General features: G+C 43.5%; 1 protein-coding gene across 9 annotated transcripts; it reads right to left on the bottom strand.

Moving 5' to 3' along the window:
* Positions 1-608: 608 nt before the first annotated feature.
* Positions 609-21,006, bottom strand: LPAR3 (lysophosphatidic acid receptor 3). Of its 9 annotated transcripts, none has more exons than XM_056497901.1 (5): positions 20,179-21,006; positions 19,840-19,965; positions 13,438-13,932; positions 10,217-10,973; positions 609-3,756 (listed from the first exon to the last, which is right to left on the bottom strand). In XM_056497901.1, exons 3-5 carry the CDS (start codon positions 13,522-13,524, stop codon positions 3,407-3,409), a joined length of 1,194 nt encoding a protein of 397 aa, XP_056353876.1. In that variant the 5' UTR covers positions 13,525-13,932; positions 19,840-19,965; positions 20,179-21,006; the 3' UTR covers positions 609-3,406. The 9 variants fall into 9 exon arrangements, with proteins under 9 accessions (XP_056353876.1, XP_056353880.1, XP_056353874.1 ...); XM_056497905.1 differs by lacking the exons at positions 19,840-19,965; positions 20,179-21,006 and adding exons at positions 11,066-11,221; positions 18,845-19,248 and having other exon boundaries at positions 13,705-13,932; XM_056497899.1 differs by lacking the exons at positions 19,840-19,965; positions 20,179-21,006 and adding an exon at positions 19,579-19,714.
* Between the last annotated feature and the right edge of the window lie 549 nt (positions 21,007-21,555).

The following is a 21,555-nucleotide window of genomic DNA, read 5'->3' as shown; positions in this document are numbered from 1 at the left end:
CAATTTATAGCAGTAGACCATGAGGTAGCAGCTCCAAGGAAAGCATCCTGCAGAAACAAAGGACATCACTGCAAATAGCACCATTCTCCAAGAACAAGTTTGCAGGCTTTTGGGGTTTTGTTTTGTTGAAGGCTTTTGGATGGAGGGGGGGGGTGGTTCTTCTTCATTTTTTTTCTAATTTAGACAACAGAATGGATAAGACCTCAAACCCTCCCAGTTACTTGTAGCAGAATGATTGGTAATACCTCTCAGAACTTAACCCAGACCAGGAGTCCACTGGATAAGGTGCTGGGGGAAAAAAAAAGAGTCCTTTACCTTCACAGAAGTCATCTTTTCCTGCTTACCTGGAAATATCATCCAAAGGTAGTTATATTGCATGCTAAATCCCAAGCTCTGCAGGACACACCTAATGTTTTTTCCCCTGCTGCAGATGCTCAAGATCTTCATCCAAGCTCTGATTCAACCAAGCAATACACTGGCTAGTATTGCTAGTAAATAGGAAAATTTTATTAAAACAACGCCCACCCCCACCCTGGACCCACAGTGACATGAAACAACATTTCCTCATCGTTGTTCAATCACCATTCAAACAGGAAGCAAAACTAGACTTTCATTTTGAAGTGCCATTTTATTTTCTATTAGATTTGTATACAGAGCTTCAGCCTAGTTCAGACAAACTGTGCACTGCAGTAGCTGTAGGGGGGTACAGGGGTGGCTTTTGGGAGAAGACACCAGAAACTTCCCAATGTCTGACAGAGCCAATGCCAGCTGGCTCCAAGACAGACCCACCCCTGTCCAAAGCTGAGTCCATGCAGAGGATCTGGGATAATGTATTTAATTGGATGGAAAAAATCCTGTGCAACTGCAGCTGCAGAGGAGAGTGAGAATGTGTGAGAGAAACAGCTGTGCCAACACCAGGGTGGGCAGGAGGTGCTCCAGGTGCCAGAGCTGAGCTTCCCCTGCAGCCCATGGAGGCCCATGGTGGAGCAAAGGTCTCCCTGCAGCCTGTGCAGGATCCCAGGCTGGAGAAGGGGAATGCCCAAAGGAGGCTGTGAGCACATGGAAAGCCCATGCTGGAGCAGGCTTGCTGGCTAGTGACCCCATGGAGGACCCATGCTGCTGGAGAAATTTGAGGAGAACTGTCTTGTGTGGGAGAGACCCCACAAAGGAGAGGGGAAGAGTGTGAGGAAACCTCACCATGAGAAGGAAGGAGTGGCAATGACTGATGAACTGACCACATTCCCTGTTCTCCTGCACCATTGTGGAATGGAGATAGAGAAAACCAGGAGTAAAGCTAAGCCCAGGAAAAACAGAGGATGGGAGGAAAGTATTGAGATCTGGGTTTATTTCCCATTATCCTACCCTGATGTGATTGGTAATAACTTAATTTTTCTCCAAGTCAAGTCTATAATCAGTGATCAATCTCTCCCTGTCCTTATCTTGACCCATGAGCCTTTTGTTTTATTTTCTCTCCCCTGTCCAGCTGAGGAGAGGAGTGGTGGAGCAGCTTTGGTGGACACCTGGTCTCTGGCCAGGCTCAACCCACCACACCACCACCTCTACAAAGCACCACTTTACACACTTTTCAGAACACCAAAGCAGTGAAGTAGTATTTGCACCAAAAAAATTGCATTATAATAGCAAAAAATGTGTAAACATTTTTAGCATTATTCAAATACAGTATCTACCTTGAATACTGGGCCACATCCCTACAAGATGATGCATGTTATGGGACAGGTCTCTGGACAGAGCCTTGCTGGGTTTATAAGATATGCTAAGGGCTGCTGTGAAGTCCCCCAGTGCATTCTGCAACTCCCCTGCTCAGCATTTGAGCCAAGGGCTGGTTCTGTTTGACCAACACAGTCCAGATATCCATATGCAAGTGGAACCGAAGGAAGAATTTGTCCAAATCGCAGCTGAACTTTATCTTCCAGCTTCATAAAATATGTCCTTGGTGTTAGCTCTTGGCAGCCAAAATTTCCAAAACTTTTCAAAGTGACCTGTGGTTGTGGTCACCTGCCTTAACACCAGGGATCAGATTTTTGCTAAGAGACAGCACAGGAAACTCCTCTTGAAGTTAAAATGGCAGCTGGGAGTTCACTGCTGTTGAAACCAGACAGCATGAACCAGCTTTTTAGAGTACTGAGAAATCCACAATCCAGTTTTTAATTTGTAAGTTTAAATATAAGAAGTTTACCCTGGAGCTTTGTGATGCTGGATGCTCTGTTAGAGCACAGTCCATAGGTCAGAACTCCAGCTGTTTGGGTTGTGGTTGCATCAGCACTAGATTTGATCAGCCACAATGCTGAAAGCCCTCCATGGCTCACTGCCTCATGGTCTCTTGCTCAAGTACCTGTTCCAGTAAGATCTGCTCACAAATCAGAGGTTCTTTGTGGTCCAGACAAGGTCCAACAATCAATGCAGACTGTACTATGGTAGGGGCTTAAATTGATTTCAGGCTTTTTTTGCCTGTAAATTAATTTATATTTTAAATAGCTTCATTGAACCTGGACATATGGGTATTTAAACTTCCCTTAAAAGTTCCCTTGTAAACCAGGGTTTTGGATCTCATTTCTGTCAGTGGCATGGCAGGTAAAGAGGAGTGAGCACACCCATTTGATATTATCTAGGGAAGCAAAAAATGAGCATAATGAACACAGCCTCACTGCTTTTCTGTTAATCCACCCTCAACACCTGCCTACACAACAGCAGCAAGGAGTGCACTGTCTTAGCCTGCAGCACTCACCCCACTATAGAAGAAATGATGGCTTTTGTGCTTTCTGTGCTTTCAGAAATGTCCACAGTCAGACACACTTACACACACTGACACCTGGTCTGGGTCTCCCATGCCAGGCTACTGGCATAGCTTTAATAAACTATCAAACTACCTATTTTGAAAGCAAGATAAGGAGGAGGAAGAGAAGAGGTAAGCATGAACTATTTCATGAACTTCACAAACCAAGAAAAGAGGTCACAATTCTGTCCATCCAAGCCTACAATCCTCCTCAAAATGCACAGAAACTATTCAAAGCATAAATAGTCAATGATTTCCAAGCCTGCACAGTCAGGCAGGCTTCTTCTCTCTGTAGGAGCTTAAGGAGGGTCTCTCCACATTGCTTACAATTTGTTTCCATGCACAAGAAGTCTCTGAGAGGTATTTATTCCATTCACATGAAAAACAATTTCATGTACTTGAAAGACAAAAAGGATGGCAGCACAGAAGGTTTTCTTCATTACAAAGTGTTTTTCCATCAGGCAATTATTTATAAGAACTTTTGTTAACACTGGAGTTGAGGCTCTGGAACAAAGTGGATATATTGTTTACTAGCTTTGCCAGTCAATCTCCTCTTACAAAACCTCTCCCTTCCCCCTCTCCTTTTCCAGCCAAGTCAGTCCCTTGCACAGTTCAGGAGTTTCCTTTGTCACCAAGTTCTCCTTTTCCACAAATTGTCCCTTGAATAATGCCATCTTCAATGTAGTGGCCCGAGATGTCCGTGCTCCTGCAGAGAACTGTCGAGGGGATCCGCGAGGAGCGCCTCTCCTGGCTCTTATCCTCAGAGGAGCAGCAAATCATCCTTTTCATGGTAGCCCACATCTCATCATCTTTGTATGAATAAATAATTGGATTCATGACAGAGTTCAACAGGGCCAGGAGAAGGAACCACCTTTTGACATTCTGAATCCCACAGTCAGTACAGTTCAGGCCATCAAGCAACAAGACGACCAGGCCAGGGGTCCAGCAGACAACAAAGGCACCTAGAAATATAGGAGACAATAAAAAGAAAACCAAACCTGACTTCAAACTTGTAGGGTTTTGGAGTGTTTAGTATCTTACAAGATTATTGAGTTTGTCAAAATTCTACACAAAAATGATAAAAGCAGGAAAGGACAAAATTCTAATGACAGTAGCAAGATTCTATCTGCTATAGTACCTCTGCCAAGCCCTGAGCAGGAGGCAGGGCAGCTCTCAGAAGACTGCAGGGAGCAAGAATCTGAGCTGCTGACAGCATAAACTCAAACACACATGGGAAAGGTCATCACAACAGTGATTTATCCATGCTGATAAATAAACAAGAGCTCTGAAGCATTTAAAAGCAGAGAACTGGCACTGGAACACACTTCCTCTGCTCATCTCTCTCATGTGCTAGAGGAGAAGACATCAGGTGGTTCACTTCCACCACTGCCATAGTATGATCCAAAGAGACAAGTCTCCTGCCACCCTACAGCTGACTCTGCAGTGCCAATTAATAAACAGATGTCACATCATTTAAACATGTCCTGGGTGGGAAACCTACAGCTAGTGTAGGATGTATGTCACTGCCTACAACACACTGTGGGCTCCCTGGTCAGAGCTGAACTCACCTCCTTCCACTGCTCCCTCCCAGCCTCTGCATGCTGAGACACACTAATTTGGCTGCAGGGAAAAAATATGAGTTACACAGGAAAAGAGAGGAGGAAACAACTAGATGAGTTGGTGAAGGTGAAGTGAAGGATATAGCAGTCAGGGCAGAGATATGAAGGATCAGGGAAAATCAAAACCAAAACAAAAAGTATGAGGAAGTTAAGTGCATAGTGGTGGGGGAAGAGAAAACTCTGCAAGAGAGGCAAAAAATAATTAAAGGGAGAGTAAGAGAGATCTTAGACAGACTGAACAGAGCAAAAAGAAAGCATTAAAACCACAGCTTAGAAGGCAGCCAAATATTGCATTTGCACCTTCTGATGTTCCTGCACACCCACACCATGAGTGAGGGTAACATTGCTACCAAATGCAGCCCCAGCCACAAGGGGAGAGGGGCCCTGGACTGCCCCATCTGTCCCCTGGTCTCCCCTCTGCTCTGCACCCCATGATCCCTCGCCCAGAGCCCAGGGAAGGAGTAGCCAAATGCATGATAATACTAACTTAGCACAAGCCACAATTGCTGTCTGACATACAGAAATAGAAAATTACAACTCTGCCAGGCAGTCACAGTTTGAACAATGTACCAAGGAAATTCCAATCACTTATCACAGCAGAGTTTCCCCATTTTGGAGCTTAGAAAAAAATAATTCAGCAAATAATAGCATCTAAATGCCTAAAAGGTCTCCTGGGGATGTGGATATCTGTTCAACACTTCTGGTAGAACAAGCAAGTCCACTTCACCTTTTCAAAGCTGCTGATATTCCCAAATGCAAGCTGTGGAAGCCAGCAGTGGGAGGGAGTCTGGGTCCCAGTGCCCAGCAGCACCTCAGGCACCCCCAGCCGTGCTGCACACACAGGCTGCTGTCAGCAGCACTGACACTTGTCCCCATCCAGGACTGGAGTGGACATTCCCCACATGGCAGGCAGGCCATAATGGTATGTTAACTGGATCTGTGTGATTTAACAAGCACTAGGGTTGCTGAAAAATGTATCCAGGACAAGGTACTGTGGGTCTTGCTGCAACCTTGTGCTCCTGGACTACAGACAAAATTCAACTGATTTACTCTGTTCCAGGCAATACTGAACAGAAAGGCAAGAGACCACTTTCTTCAGAAACTGGATTTTTTACTCTGCTGTACCAAGATTTTTGTGATGCTAAGTACTAATTTCATGGTGTTAGTTTTGAGATACTGGTTAACATCAGTAACATTCCTCAATTGCCCACTGGCATTGGGAGCTGCATGCTGCTACCACAACACTTGTTTTCCCTGGTCAGTCTTTGTACTACACACTGGTTTGGCTCCTCATGCTGAGTAAGCAGTTGTGAGCAGGGCAGCAGCTCTCTCTTATCATCTACAATGGAGAAAACACTGCACAGATCTGCTGTCCTGGGGTTCACCAGCAAATGCCATCAGTTTTAACAAGTGCTGTAACCCAACCACCCAGACAATACTGTGCCTAGTTAAGTGTCTCAGCAAGCATTCAGACACAGAGCTTTCACTGCCTACCAAGGGTCACTGGCAAAGCTGCCAATCCACCAGCTCCATGCAGAAACTGAGATGGCAACAAACCCTCCTTAGAACAGACACTAAAAGCATTTTGATCACTTGTACCATAAAGTGTGAAAGGTACAACCATGCTGTTATGGAAGTCAGCAGGAGAGGAAAGAGACCCCAAAAGGCACATTTAACAAAAGACACAGATCTCTCCTTCAAACAGAACCCACGACTGCAGGCAGTAGTAGTCCCAAACTCATAGGATGTATCTATACAAGCAAAACCCTAAAAAGTTTCAGCTGCAGAAGTAAGGGAAGATAAAAGACACCTGCAGGTGTGTCTCCACACATAGGATGGGGAAATGCAGTGACAGTGTCCAAGTTACTGGATAATGCTTTCTCTAGGCTGCGGTTTGGCTCCATCAAAAACACATTTTACTCTTAGCACCACAGAGATGAAAGTGAAGCACGTCTCAGACTCACAGCCTTGCTCAGATTTTGTTATTTTTACCACCAAGCTTTCAGAGGGAACCATGGTTAAGCATAAAAATATAGCTCAGTCTCAGCCCTTCAGCAATTTTCTTGTTTGCAGAATATTTATCCCATAGGAACTCCCCTCCCTGACAAAGTGCCCACACCAAAAATAATTTAACTTCTGGGACTCTTTAAAATTCACAAAAGTGACATGAAATACAGCCTGACTACCACACAGATCAGAACAACTTGGAGTCTTTCCACCAGATTATGGGAGATCAGGTGTCACAATGCCTCAAGGTTAGTTTAAGGATTTTCCATTAGATTTGACCATGGAATTTCTTGTAGATCACATCATCCTGTTTAAAAATTAATTCCTGTGGATCTGGAAGCACTACTGATGCTTCAACAGCATCATTTCATAAACTCCTACACATCCTGCTGTCCCTAAGCATGCCAATGCTGAGAGAAAAAAAAAACAAACGTGCAGTAGGTTCCAGCTGCCAATGCCACATGTGCGACCAAGTTAAAACAGCAAGTTACCAATTAAACTATAAATTCACTGAAACTGAAAATCATCCCCTCCAAAGCTGCTATTTCAGCAGGAATCTCACTGCCAGGTTCAGAGGAGCTACCACATACACAACCACCTGAAAAATCACATACCAGCATACCTGCAGCCACTCTTCTTCAAAGCTACACTCACAGCTGAGCTGGGGCTATGCCACAAGGTCAGCTCAAGGGGATTCTAGCCCCTTTTTCTTGGTTTCACTTCTTCCAGCTTCCACTAGATAAGTCCCTGTGGTTCAACATGTCAAAGGGAAAGCCTTACTCCCATACTGTGGTGGACAATTCTAAGGGTTATGGCAGGAATATGCAGATTAGAAGGAGCTGACTCCCAGCCTCTGGAAGAGATCCTCCAAGCCTAAGTGATGGTGCAAAAAGCCACCTGTAGCTGTGGTCACCAGGAATCCATTAAATTACACAAAAATCTCGGTTCCCCCAACTCTCAGCTGTAGGACCACAGGAGGAGAACACCAGAGAGGACAGGGATATTTTGCTGGAAGGGCAGCCAGCCACAGCCCAGCCTTCCCAAGGAGGGAGCAGGAGGAAGCTGGGAGGAGCAGCATGCCAGCAGTACCCAGCTACACACAGCCTCCTTCCACACAGCAGCACAGGAGAAGGATTTTGTCCTGGATCTCCCATGAAAACAGCAGAGCACATGAACAAGAATGTATTATGCTTTATCCAGCATTTTGGAATGGGCTTTTAGTTAAGATGATAGCAGGCATGTACTCCAAAGCATTTTCAGACGTTTTGGAAAAAATCATTAAAAATAACTACTTTGGGCAAAAGCCACATGCTGCATATAGCTCTAGGCTCTTGCATCAGTTATGAGCAGAATTTTGGAACTTTGGTCACTTGGTGACTTCTGTGGTAATTGGAAAGTCCAGAAAACAAGCTATTTGGTTTTTAATACATTTTGCACACAGTGCTTGAATGACTTGGCCGGGAGAGCACATTTCAAACTGTTTAAAAAATATAAGTTCTCATTCTTGGGAATAAATGGTTATAAAAAGCCCCTCAGAGTCAAAATTTGGAGAACTGATATGAAGGAACATGCCAAGATACATTTGCTCTGCCCCATGAGTTTGAAGTAGACTGTACACCCAGCAAAACCAGCGCTAACTTAACTTCTTTGGAAGCAGGCTCTGTTTCGGTTTTGTTTCTGACTGACAAAGTAAATATACAAAATTATGATCTCCAAAGTAGTGCTCAGGCTAAGTTAAATTTGTCTGGCCCAGCACACAATAACATTAAATGTTCTGCCTGAATTATAGTTCAATTTCATGGCTGAAAAGCCATATGCTGTAAGAGGAAGCTAATGCTGAACTTCAAATCAACCCATAGTCCTAAAGCCTCACTCTCTAGTAAAAGAAATATCAAATTTGAAATTAGATTTTAAGTGAGGTTTATTTCCACACAGCAGCACAGTTGCAGAGAACACCAAAGGCTTGCCACAGGCTAAAGGACCACAAGGGAAAAGTGAATGGCAGCCACCATCCCTGTCCCTCCCACTCCCACATGGGCTGCAGGGTGCAGTTCTGCCTTCAACAGAGATGCTCAGAGAGCTGCTTTTTAGAAGTGCTCTGTTTTCTGTCTCTTTGCAGTGCAGCAGCTAACTACAGTTTACTCATCCCCAGGCACTAGGAGTAGTATATTTGGAGCAATTCAGAGTTTTCCTGCAGAGATTTTCTCCTTCCAGGTGAATGGTTCAGGTTTCACAGCACAAGAGCTTAGGTAGGGCAAAAGATCAAACCTTGCTCTTGCAAGTCAAGGGCAGGGGGCCAGGAACAACCACCAAATTGAATCTCAAAAGAACAGCTGGGGAAGGATTTAGAAAGAAAAGGCTCTGGCAGTGGACAAGCCAACTCCAGAAGACACAGAAATACAAGTGAGAACCTTGTACATGCTTGAACTATCAGTCCACTTTCTTTTACAAGGTCAGGCATTGTAAGTTTAATGGATTTCAGCTTCTGAAGCTCTTTAATACATCATTTGGTAGACAAAGGTGTTATGTAGCATAGCTCTATTATTTCAGAAAAAAATAATAAAATCAGATGCCAGACTGTGCAAACAGCATCCAAAAACTGCAAGAGGAAAAATGTGTCCTGAACTTGAACTTCTTACCCTGGCAAGCCCTACCTCCATGAAAAATCACACTTTTCTCCCAGAGCTCTGTGATACTACCATGCTGCAGTATGACACAGCTGTGTCCCAGGTATACATGACCACCAGCTTTCCCAAAAGCTCCAGCTTTACTGTATTGGCTCATCCAGCCTCAGAGCAGTTGTCAGAGCAGCAAAGCCATATTTTTGGGTTTAGAGTCCACCACCACCTGAGGCCAGCTTCACAAGTGTCTCAGTATAACCCCTTTTGGGGAGCCTGGAGCCCTGCTTACACAATATCTGGTTTCCAGGACACATCTTGTTCAGACTCAAGTAATTCTGGGGAAAATTGACTGCTACATCTGGTATTTGTTCCAAGGATCTGTCACCTGCTGTGTTCATCTCTAATTTAGTGTGCACTACTTCACAATTCCCTGATGAAGTGATCTGAGCTGCTCAAGGATCAACACTGTCTTTAGAGTAGAACCCAGGGCAAATCTCATGTTATGATTTAGAGATCCAAGGCTAGGCTGTACCATCATTATCTAAAAGTATTTTGCACCATGCAATATCCACAGAATGAAAGTAAATCCTTCACTTGAAAAGCAAATCTCTGTCAAAGTCACAGACCCAACAGCCATTCTCTCCTTTCCCTAGGGAAGATGCATTTCCAGGGGGAAGAAGTTTCTATGTTCAGAAAACCAAGGGGAAGATGTGCAAAGAAAACTATCAACATCCAATATTAGTGCTCATGGCCTTGTGCAAATATTAAAATCATTATTTTGAAAATGTTCTACCACTTAATTACAAACCTTCACAAGCCTTTCTCCAAAGTGATTCATCTTCCTGCTTAAAAAAAAAAAAAAAAAAAAAAGGCCAAAAATTCTTTACCTTCACAATTTGTGTTTTGTAACAAGGTATCTACTTTTCGTCTATGTGTTGACCAGTCCTCTATCTCATGTTTCTGCATAGTGCAACAACTATTTCACTGTCTAAAGCACACAGAAGTCTAGATGCCTCCACACTTACAGGTCCACTGAGGTTTTTGTGTGTTAGGAGGGCTGAGCAATTTTTGTGGAGTTTTTTGTTGGTTTGTTTCAAATAAAAACTAAACCAAACCAACACAAACAAATCCACTGGCACTGCCAGCCTTGCCCACCACGGTTTGAAGTCTCTTACCCAAGACAGTCATGACAGTCTTCATGAGCTTCACAGGGGTTCTCCTCCGGCTGATGGAGCCGCTGGTGTGTGACGACAAGACGTTGGTTTTCCTCTGGACATACATGTAGATCCTGATGTAAACCACCACCATAATGAAGAACACAACCAGGTTTAAGACACTCCAGAACACCAGGTAACTTCTGCTGTAAATGGGTGCCAGGGACGAGCAGACAGCAATGTCGCAGAGGCAGTTCCAGCCCAGGGTGGGAACGGCGCCCATGAAAATCGCGATGGCCCAGATGGATATGATGAGGAAGGTGACCCTCCTCCTGGTGAGGTTGCTGTGGATCTTCATGCGCATGATGGACATGTGGCGCTCCACGGCGATGACCAGCAGGTTGACCAGGGACGCCGTCAGGCTGGTGTCCAGCAGGCCCTGCCGCAGGAACCAGCGGTTCACCGTCAGCGTCTTGGACACCGGGCCCGTGTTGAACATCAGGAACACGTAGGCGATGCCAGCAAAAAAGTCTGCAGCTGCCAGGTTGGCCAGAAGATAGTAAAAGGGGAAGTGAAACCTCCTGTTCTTCACCACAGCTGCTATGACCAGTGAATTGGAAATGAAAATGAAGAGGCAGAAAAACGTGCCAAAGCAGAGAACACCGATGAGCTGAGGGCCTGTCCACTCATCCGCGGTGTCCGCCTTGGTCCTGTTGTAGAAAAAGTCCATGCGCTTGTCGTAGTAGCATTCGTTCATCCTGATTAAAGCCCCTGCATCCTAGGGAGGGGGGAAGGAAGATTAACAATCAGCCAAGAGCCCCACTTCAATCCCCTCTTGGGGGAGCGACAGGGATGTGAGAGGGCGTATACCTAAGGGAGGCCTTAAGTAAAAATTCAAACTGTGCAGGGTTGATGCAGAAGCTATTCTGGAGGACCACAGTGCATGATGCTTGGATGAATCAGGAATTTTAAAAGATTTTCCTACTTTAAAAATTCCAGCGTGGTTCTTTTGCACTAGCAGTCATACTGCAACAAAGGCAACAAAGTGGAAGTTAGGAAAATTATTTTTGGAGGTCATGGAGAAAATCTGAGCAACAGCCAAGCCATTCTTGCTTTGAAATCCCATGTTTGAGCCACAGCCCCATCATTATTTCCATTTCTCAGTGTAGCCAGTTGGGATAGGGAAGCATAAATCATAACTCTTCCATTTTACTGACTAAGCAATAAAAGGCCCATAACAGAAAAAAATATTTTTTGGTTTCTGAATTATACATTAATAAATGTAAAAAATATGTGTATATAAGATACTATAGGCCTGTATATTCTGAGCACATATCTGTTATTTAGTACTAGGACTTAAGTAAATGTGCTGAAAAGGGAAAATTATTTTCTAGATATTTGACTATTCTAAAGCCAGGAATTATTATACTGGGTTCTCAACCCACAGGCTTATGAGCACCACACAGCCCAGTTATCTTTAAAACCAAAATCCAGTTCCCTATCCAACCACAAGGTAAAGTAAGCCCTAGGAACAGCAGTAGTGCTGGGATTTATTTCTCATACCCACTCAGCACTATTTTGGACATAGGGCTATTAAACCTAATGATGGAAAGATAATTCAATTTCCAGATTACATCACACTTCTGCTACTCTGGCCAGGTCAATGTCAGCTGCCTTGGCAATTTTACTGCCTTTTTTATGAACTAAGCTGAGCCTGGACTAATTTTTACAGGAGATCTGGCAGCAATATCTCAGGCTGCTGGACCCCATGCAAGGTCTCACAGCACAGAAGGGAGAGTTTGTGTCTGATCATCACTGGCCCTCACATTCCCTGCCAGTATCCAAAGAAGGGTTTTAATAATTCATTATTAGATATTGTATGGTTTTAGCAAAACCCAGGAACATAGATTCTAATCATGTTCAATATTCTACAGAGTAGCAACCAACACAAAACCTAGAAGTGGTCAGAGGCAGAAAGATTAAAAAAAGCATAGACTTTCCACCTCTGCAGCTAAAACTGTTGGCAGATAAACATTGAGTTCACTTAGTCTATTATCACCCTGTGGTTATTTTACACTTAAATCTCATCTCCCCAGGGACTGGGAAGAAAATTGAACTATCCCCAGCAGGCTAGTTAATGCACCACTGTTATATTAAAGGTTCTTTCTAAGCTTTAAACTAAAAAGGTCCAGCTTCTGTAATTTATCTTATGCTACCTATGTTATTTCGCACAATATTTAAAGCAATTTTAAATCAAATTACACTATTCCATTTAATATTAATATTAATATTTTCAGGAAATTTATCTTTATTAGCATTCCATTTTTCTGAACTGGCTCCTTAGCATTTTGTCCTTGATTTTTCTGAACTCCCACCTAGTAATCAACATGAAAGCAGGCCATTTGACAGTGTTGTCCATTTTATTATCCTCAAAAACGTGGCCAGACACTTTTTTACAAAAGACTATATTACTTGAAGCATCAAATTTAAGCACATAGTCTGAACTAAGAACAACTACTTAAGGACAAGAAGTGGAAGGAAACAAGTAAATCATCCCTTGTGCTGAAATATTACAGAGCATCCCTCCATCTAAAAATAAAAAAGCCTCAGCGATGCAGATGAGTCAACTGGAATCCAACGCCCACTGCTCCCTGTTCATGGCAAGGAGGGGGAGTTGGGCACTCAGTGCATTCCCCATTCTCACCTAGGAAGTACTTGAAAATCAAATTCAGTCTCCAAGTGACCAGAAGTCCCCAGGGAGCTGCAGACAGCAGCGACTCGGGTAGCCGAGTGCTGGGAGCCCTGCCAGCAGAGAAACCTCTGTTCTAACACATCAAGGCAGCAAAGGACTTACTGAGCTCGACATTAAGCTTTTATAGAACAGCCCAAATGCCTGCAAATAGAAGCAGCATTTTGGGCAAGAATGGCAGGGTAGAAAAAAAAAAAAAAAGCAAAACTGTGAAAATTACAGGGAAGGTTTTCTGAACATGTTGTATCTTACTGTGTAATCATCTCAACAGATGAATCTCTTGCTTGCAGTGACAGAAGAGGAAAGAAATCTGCAGATGCTTTTTGCATCTCAGCTGCACAAAATCTTAAAAAAATCAAAAATATCAACCATGAATTTATTCTAAATACTTCAGCTTAATGAGGTCCCATCCTTGTTTGAAGTAGTAACCAAAGGAAAAAAAAATTCACAATCCATTATTCTCCACTGAAATAATTACACTACAAATACTTACTGTCACACAGCACAGCTCAAATGACAAATGATTTTGTAAGAGATGTCTTGAAGTGTTGAGGTAAGGTGAGAAGGAGTAGAAAAGCATCCAGCTGAGGTCTCAGGGTCACAGGGCAGACTCTGGGCAGTTCCAAATGGAAGCTGCACCAAAGCAGAAGCTGAACTGGAACTCGTTTACATCCCAGTCCTTCCAGTGGAGATGCACCAGCCTGTGTGCAAAAAGCACCCACAACACCAGGGGCCTTGCAGACAGTGGTTTTCTTCACACCTTTGTCTGAAGTCCTCCCAGCAGAATTAGCCTGGTCTCAGGAGAGCTGTACAGCTGTGACAGAGCTCTGCAGCTGAATCCTCAGTGGTCCTGCTCCAGTCACCAAAAGTGGGATAGGATATCCCATAGCTCCTGGCATGTCACATATCCTGGCAGAACTTTCTTCTCCAGGTCTTCTTTTCTGCAGCCAAGTCAGAGATGCTTATCTTAATCAGGGCAGGCTTAAACCTAAAAAGAAAAAAATAATACTTAAATATAACCCTTCATTAAAAATAACCCTAAGTATTACACATTTCAGATCTGTTTATTAAGTACACAAGAATTTGATAATTCAGGCAAAATATTGTTCAAAATTAGTAGAAAAAAAAATTAAACTTGTTAGTCCAGACTTAAAAAGCAAGAGAGTCATCCAGAGACTGCAGCAGAAAACTCCCCTGTTGTGCTACTCACTTTAAGAAAAATTGCCTTATTTTGCTTTGAAATTGGCTCTCCCAAGCTTGATAGTTCTTGGGGCTTTTTATGAGAAAGGACAAACAATCTCTGTTCCCCTGTTCTACACCACTTGGTGTTTCCTATCCCACCATGCAGATCTCCAGCAGTTATCACACACTGCATATTCTGCAGATGACTTGAGCTAACAGCTTGCTCTTTTACTTGCAGGCAAATGCAGCAACACTTGTCAAGTGCCAAAAGCATACCCTTGTCTAAAAGGTTCTTTTCTTCATTTCAGTTTATTTACCTCATTTCAACCAACAGTGGCTGCAAAGATCACAAACTGCTGGACTATGAACTGCATTTTCCTCTACCACTCTTGAGTAAACATTCAAGCTTTTTCTCTGTTCCAAAAAATCTCAAAGGATATGGGATTTTTAGTTAAACTGCTTTCAAACACCAAAGCACACTTTAAGTATTCTTCCCAATACATAACATCTTGAACTTTGTCTTCATGATAGTTTGTGTATTTTGATTGCTTATAAATTCCTCTATGACAGTATAATTCCTACCAAGTAAAAATATATTCTTCACTGTTCTTTAAATAAAAGTCAAGAATTTGCACGAGTATGTAGGAATATATTGCACTAGCTACCTGAATAAAGAGTTAGTGAAATAAAACAGCACCTAGGTAAGTTTTACAACATAAGGTTTGGCCAGTTGCAAGCTAGCATGCTTTAATAGTTGTTATTCAATTGGAATCTTGTTTTCTTCAATAAATTCACCAAAAATTTGTATATTCATAATAAAATTTAATATCAGTTATTTGTCAAGGATTTTGCTGATTGAAACTCTGATTAAAATTAGCTTTAAGTAATTTTAATTAAAAATTTAATCTTGCCTGTAAATCAACTCTAAGTTGAATTACTCATTATTAATGCAAACTTTTCTGAAGGAAAACACAAATAGTATTTTAATGATAAAGTCATTATAAAATTTAGCCTGCAAACCATAATGTGATTCATGGCACACCCCCATGGTTTTCTGCCTCTTCCCTGTCCATTAAAAACCAAGATGTTTCAATACATTGGCTACAACTTTATTGAAGGGCTGGCGTCAGTTTGGGGGCCTTTGATGGTTTCTTGATGCCCTTTATAAATGCAAGAGGGAGGGAGCAGACAGGCCTGGGTTGGCACAGAAAGCTGCTGTGGAGGATTCAAGCCAACTCTAGAGATGGACTGAAAGGTTCTGAGAGCAAAACTGAGCCTACAAGGAGGACAAGAGTGGTGAAGCCCTTTAGCAGGGCAGAAAATCATCTTGGGGGAGAGGGAAGGGTGTGTACCCAGGCAGAACACCAGCCTGGTGTACTGCTGGTTTTCCTGAGGAGCAATTTCTGTGCAGAATTTCAGGGTAGCTCAACACCCAAAATGATAGACTCTGGAACAGGAGGGATCACAAAGCCAGTCCAGTCCGGGCAGGTCTGTGAGAGCACAGAGGAGCAGGCTGTGCCCAGGCTCAGCCTGCAGGGCAGGCAGGCTGCCAGCTCTGCATGGGCACTTGGCCTCCTGCTCCCCTTCTCCATTAGCAAAGACCAGGTATTAAATACAGATCTCTGAGAGATTTTGAAACTTAGTACAAAAGTTGCTCTGCAGAAAGCTGAGTTTATCACACTGACTGATCACAGGCACAGGTGGCAGAACAAGGAAGAGAGTCACTTGAAATATTCTCTTCACTTTCAGCCTGTCGCTGCAGAGAAATATCAGCAGCAATTACCTACTTGCACATGTACCTTCAGCTTTTTAAATTTACCCTAAAAGTAGCAAATGGCTCCTGATAGAGCACCACAAAAGGAGTGTCTGGAGGCTTGCAGCCTGTGCAGCCCCTGCCAAGGGCTCACTGCACAAAAGCAGTGCTGCATTTGCTTGTCTGCGCCCCATGCCACAGGCAGACACCCTCTGTCCTGTCCTCTTCTTCTGGATCAACCACTGCTGCTGGTTTTGTTTGTCCCATTACTGAAAAGCTCTCTCTCACCTTATTCCCCAGAGGAAGGCACAGGCAGAAAGAAGCCAGGGTGCTGAGGAGCCAAAGCCATGCACACCAGCAGTAACAGTTCAGAATGGGAATTGGTTCCTTGTTCCCCTCCACACCCTGCTACATGTACATCCATAGAGGAAAACACAACCCAGTGATTGCACAGTAACCCAAGAAACCCATCCAGGTTACCTCAGCTTAGAAAGAAATACCAGTGCAGAAAAGGGTGTGTAACACAGCAGAAGCCAAACATGTTAACATGAACTGTAAGGAAGAGTTTTGTGAGATAAGTGCTCTGGTTCACTTTTGTCTTGAATAGTTTATTGATATTATAACCAAAATCTATTTAGAGAAACAAACTGAAAGGAAGCACATAGAGAAAATAAAATTATGCATACAAATATATCTAAACTAAAGCTTTTTAAAATCTGGTACTACTGGAGGATATAACTGAAGCCATCATTCATTTACCAGGTTTTACAGAGACAAATTATCTCAGAAATGCAACTGTTTTAAATTTTGTTTATTACAGAAATTGTGCAGGCATGTACTGCCTGTACCTGAAACAGCATGGTACATAGTATACTTCAAGGACCTGAGAATGTAATTTTTCCTAAACATTTTTAAAATGCAGCTTTACAAACTGGAAAAAAAATAAAGTTATGACTAAAAAACTATGAGGCCAGATGAATAGGTTTTTCAACCAGAGAACTTGCTTATCAGTACAGGAATCTACTTGTGGTTCTGTTTTTTTTTCTCTAACTGAAGTATCTCCAAGTTCAGATAACTGGCTGAACTCAAACCAATCACTCCCAAGCAGCATTATTCCATTACCTAGGTCTTCAATACCTTTCAGACCAAAGAGAGCAAAGTGCAACATCCATTTTATCTCCAAGTCTGTTTCACCTACATAAGGTTAACTTATGGAAAGTACAGCAGTCATACTTCCATCATGGTTCTGGATATTTCCAGTAATAGTCCTTTTCTGTGGTGTTATCTTTTGTACTGGGAAGGGAGTGGGCCAAAAGGAATGAAGATGATTCTTTGGCAACTCTTAAGTATCTGTGGTGGAAACATTTAAGGTTTTTTTTATCATACATCCTGCATGAAAGACTAATGTTATATGGCACAAATAGAGAGCCTCAAGAAAAGTATTGAGCTTACCAAAAATGTAGAACCTCAAGACTAAATATTTAAAGTTGCAGAGAGAGGAAGGAGCACCGCCAGCCACAAACTACAGTGCTCTGTACACACAGTCTGATAAGAGGCTTAAAAATCGTTGTCAGAGCACACAAGTGTCACCCTGTGCACATAAGTGACAGTGCTGCTCCTCTGCAAACTGCTGCACACTGACCCCCACAGTGGAACTGTGAAACAGAGATACAGAGGCACCTCCACCAAGGTATTACAAAGCTCAGGCTCAGGCTCTAGCTCCTGAAATCTCTTTAGAACAAAGCTGTTCTACTGCACTAAATTGCTTGTGAAAGTTCTGATACATTGCAGAAATTTGTTAGGGACAGATAGCAAGTAACTCACTAGTTACCACAAGTTTAGACTTCAGTAGACTTGGGTAATTTAAGACTTTCTGAAATTATAGTTTACTATATCTATATATGGAGTTCAAACTAAAAACTTTGCTGCAAAGCCTTCATTTAGTCTCCTTTAAGTGTGGTTCTGGAAGGAGCTGGCAGGTCATCCTATAATGCGGAAACAGACACAGCATTTAAAGTATTTAAAAGTCATTCAAACAGCCTATACATTGTGAAACATGCCTTGAAGAAAATACCTGTTCTGCCTCTAAAGTAAGTTTCCCATTTCTGCAGAACCTCCAGGTCCTCTCACTGACCACTACCAGCTCCATTTTACCATTCAACAAATCAGCTTTCTTTCACCTACTGTGGATACAGACTATTTCAGCACAGTCCCAAATAAATAAACTTTTACTGCTTATTTTCAGCACATATTGATGAGGACTTAAATCACACCACTGCTGATTAAAACAAGTCACTTGACTGCATCTGATCTGTTAAGAGATTTGCAGCCTGGCTTTCCAAGCAAACGTGTCAGTCTTTAAGACTAATAGCCAAGATGAATATATTCTCTACAGAGTCAAATCATATACCTCACAGATTTTATTTCATTATCTGATGGCATAAAGCCTATGCTAGAAGATATTCCTAAATGGTTAATGGTCAGTGTAGCACAGGAGGATAAGGGCACAGCCAGTCTAACTTGTCTGAAACTTTCACCAGCATAGTAATAAAAAAGCTAAATGCTCAGATTCACATGGTGGTAAGAACTGCTGCTTCTTTACTGATTATGCAGATTTGGTTTGTGGGGTTGTTTGATTTATTTGTTTGCTTTTAATTTAAACTCCAGTACAGAGATAAGCTCAGTGAAATCAGATTTTTCACCACATAACTGGATTTGAGTTGTGCTTTCTACTGCGCCTTTTAGAGGACCATAAGAACATGCAAGAAACCATGCACTCAGCACAGCTTAAAGAACAAAGCACCAGCAATGAAGCTTACCAGTCTGCAACAAGAAATGCCTTTTTCTCGACTCATACCACAGATAGGAGAGCAGACCTAGGTACACGGTCTCTGGAAACACAAGGGTACTAAACTGCTTCCTCTCCCTCTCCCCCGACTTTGTTTCCTTAAGAGAAAGAACTTACCATGCAAAATAATAATGCAGCGTATTTTTTCGGTGTATTGCACAGATTAAGACAACACCGCATTAAAAGAACCACTTTGGAGAAGCCGCTTCGGCAGAGCCCGCAGTCCCTCCCATCCGCCCGCACCCAGCGGGGCAGGGCCCCGCGCCCCCCGGGTGTGCGGACGGAGCCTCAAACACATGGAAACTCACGCGTGGGTTTTCGTGCGTGTCCGTGTCTGCACACACCGCGGGACGGCTCTGCCCGCCGGGCGGGGGCTGCGCTCCGGCAAAGAGCGACAGAGCTGCCGAAGCAGCGCCAGCCCGGCTCCTGCGGGAAAGGCGCGCTCCTCCCGGAGCGACGGAGCTCCCACCGCTGCCCCGGCCCCGGCAGGGCTCAGCCCGTGTCAGGGGCTCAGCCCGTGTCAGCCTGCCCGCCCCGGTCCGGTCCCACTCACCGCAGCCCCGGAGCGCAGCAGCGCCAGCGCCGCCGCCAGCGCGGCCCGCCCGCCCCGTCCCGTCCCTCCCGCACCGTCCCGCTCCGCCCGCACCGTCCCGCTCCGCCCCGCCCGCACCTGCCCCGGCCAGCGCACACCTCGCCGGGGCCCGGCTGGGCTGTGCGGAGCGCTGGCGAGACCCCGGGCCGCAGGAGCCGCACGAGTCTGAAGGGCTGTGCTGCCCGGAGAGCCCAGCAGCAGGTACATCCCCGCTCACGCCTTAGGGAACAAACGCAAAGCCCTGACAAAACTGCAATACCTTCTGCGGATGATGCGGACAGCACGGACAGGTAGAGCACCGCACGTAGCTTTCTTTGAAACAGTGTAAAAAGCAAACAAGAACCACTTCACACCCAACATGTGATACGGAAACTTGGCGGCTCACGCCACCTCCAAGGGGCAGGACTGAGCACACGCAGCTTTGCGACTAAGGACGAGTGAAACTCAAAAGTAGAAGGTAGTACAAAATCTAATTTATCTGAAGCGTGTTATCAAATGGATCTGAACCATTGCTACCTACCTGAATCACTTACTGAGGCCGGGCATATGTCCACATAGTGCAGACCTAGGCACAGGTCTGCTCGGAGCTGGAGAACTGACAAAAGAAAATCTCAGGAGAAGATCTCTGCCCCACTTCTCAGAAACCCTAATAAAAATTACAGCATGAAACTTAAGGTGTTAAAGACTAAGTACAGCCTTACATGTGAACATTATATGTGAAAAGCCAAACAAACTCCATTCTAAAAGTTTTTTCTGTTTTAATGTTCCCCCCCCCAAAAAAAAAAAAAAAATAGAAAAGAAAATCCTCAGAATAAGAGCCCAAAATCTTATTGACTGTTCCCCTCTCTTGAATGCTCACCTTGAAGATGGCTCAGGAAATTTTCTTCTCTTCATTACTGTCCATGTCTTTCTGATACAAGCTTCTCACTGTCTCATCCATTTCTATGCTCCTTTTGTTAAGTCCTATAAGCAATTAGCAAAAGCTTCTTATTCCCAGAGAACAAGAGTATGAAAGGCAAGAGCCCTTTATCAGAGCACTTTGAAAAAGTTTATGTTCCAGTTCTGCTTCCATTACTGTGCATCACCTCCTTAGCAGCTGGAGTGGGACCACCTATCAGCCAGCAACTGTTCAAATCTATATTAATGTGCAGAGTTCAGAGTCAACATATGCCAGATTTCCTGTTAAGTTTCACCTCTGTGGAATAGAGGCAGTAATTGCCTCCAGCAAGTGTCTCTTATCTTTTTTTTAAGAGGAAAAAAAAAAGAGAACACCAGATGGTGGAGATAAAAATTGTTTTTTACCACACATTAGCAACCTGCTCTAATATGGTAGGGCTGAAACAGCAGTCTAGCTAGCAAGTATTTAATATTATTTAAACCATAAAAAATTAAATCAATACTGGACAAGAAAGCTTTAGGATTCCATTATAGATATTAAGTCTTAAAATCATTTAAGAAATATTAAGTATTCTCTTTTGTTGATAATGCTTTCCCTCATTCCCTGAGGGATTCTCTCACAAACAAATATTTATCTGAACAACAGTTTTGGCAGGTCCCATTAAGAAAGAGCTGGAGCCTGAGTGAGGAGCCACAGCTCCTGCACCATGGCTCCATGTCAGGGATGTGGGGGGCACCTCACCTGCTTCAGGGAAGAGAGGCACCAGGTCCCTGGGGGTGATGAACCTGTTGCATTGTTCATACATTCCACCACATTATCCCCACACATGCTTTATTATCTGCTTTTGCTAGGTTCCAGTCAAAACAAACAAAAAAGGGCCAAAAAAAAAAAAAAGAAAACCTGCTACTCGCCTCACTCATACCAGGGCAGCACTTTGAATTCCCTTTGCCATCTGAAACACTAACAAGCCAGAACCCACAGAGAACTCATTAGTAGTTAAGAACACACAGCAAGACTGAGCTACCACACTGATATCATCTATTAAAAAGTGGTTTTTTTGGGGAGCAAATAGTGGAGAGACAGAAGTGGAGCATCTAATATAATAGCACATCCACCCCAGGAACTGTCAGCACTCCTGGAAGTTTCCAGAAATACCTGGTTAACATTTATGCACTACTATCCTGGAAGTGCTTTTAAGTTCCCCAGAGTCCTCTGTTCTCACTGAAAAAAGTTTATAAAGAGGCAAGGGGAAAGTACAGTCCTTAGAGTTGACCATCCCAAAGACAGCTAGAAAGTCACTTGAACAAACCAACTGCAAGACCCAGCTGCTATGTATTT

This window comes from Oenanthe melanoleuca, chromosome 8, assembly GCF_029582105.1.
Source record: "Oenanthe melanoleuca isolate GR-GAL-2019-014 chromosome 8, OMel1.0, whole genome shotgun sequence".
Lineage (NCBI taxonomy): Eukaryota > Metazoa > Chordata > Aves > Passeriformes > Muscicapidae > Oenanthe > Oenanthe melanoleuca.
This window is presented reverse-complemented; position numbering and strand designations above follow the sequence as displayed.

Bases quoted from the DNA above. Each gene is read 5' to 3' on its own strand.
- LPAR3 (XM_056497901.1), bottom strand. From the start codon at position 13,524: ATGCTTTTCTACTCCTTCTCACCTTACCTCAACACTTCAAGACATCTC. The intron at 10,974-13,437 runs GTAAGTATTTGT...CCCCCTCCCTAG, and splicing joins TTGAGCTGTGCTGTGTGACA to GATGCAGGGGCTTTAATCAG. The intron at 3,757-10,216 runs GTAAGAGACTTC...CTATATTTCTAG, and splicing joins GACTGTCATGACTGTCTTGG to GTGCCTTTGTTGTCTGCTGG.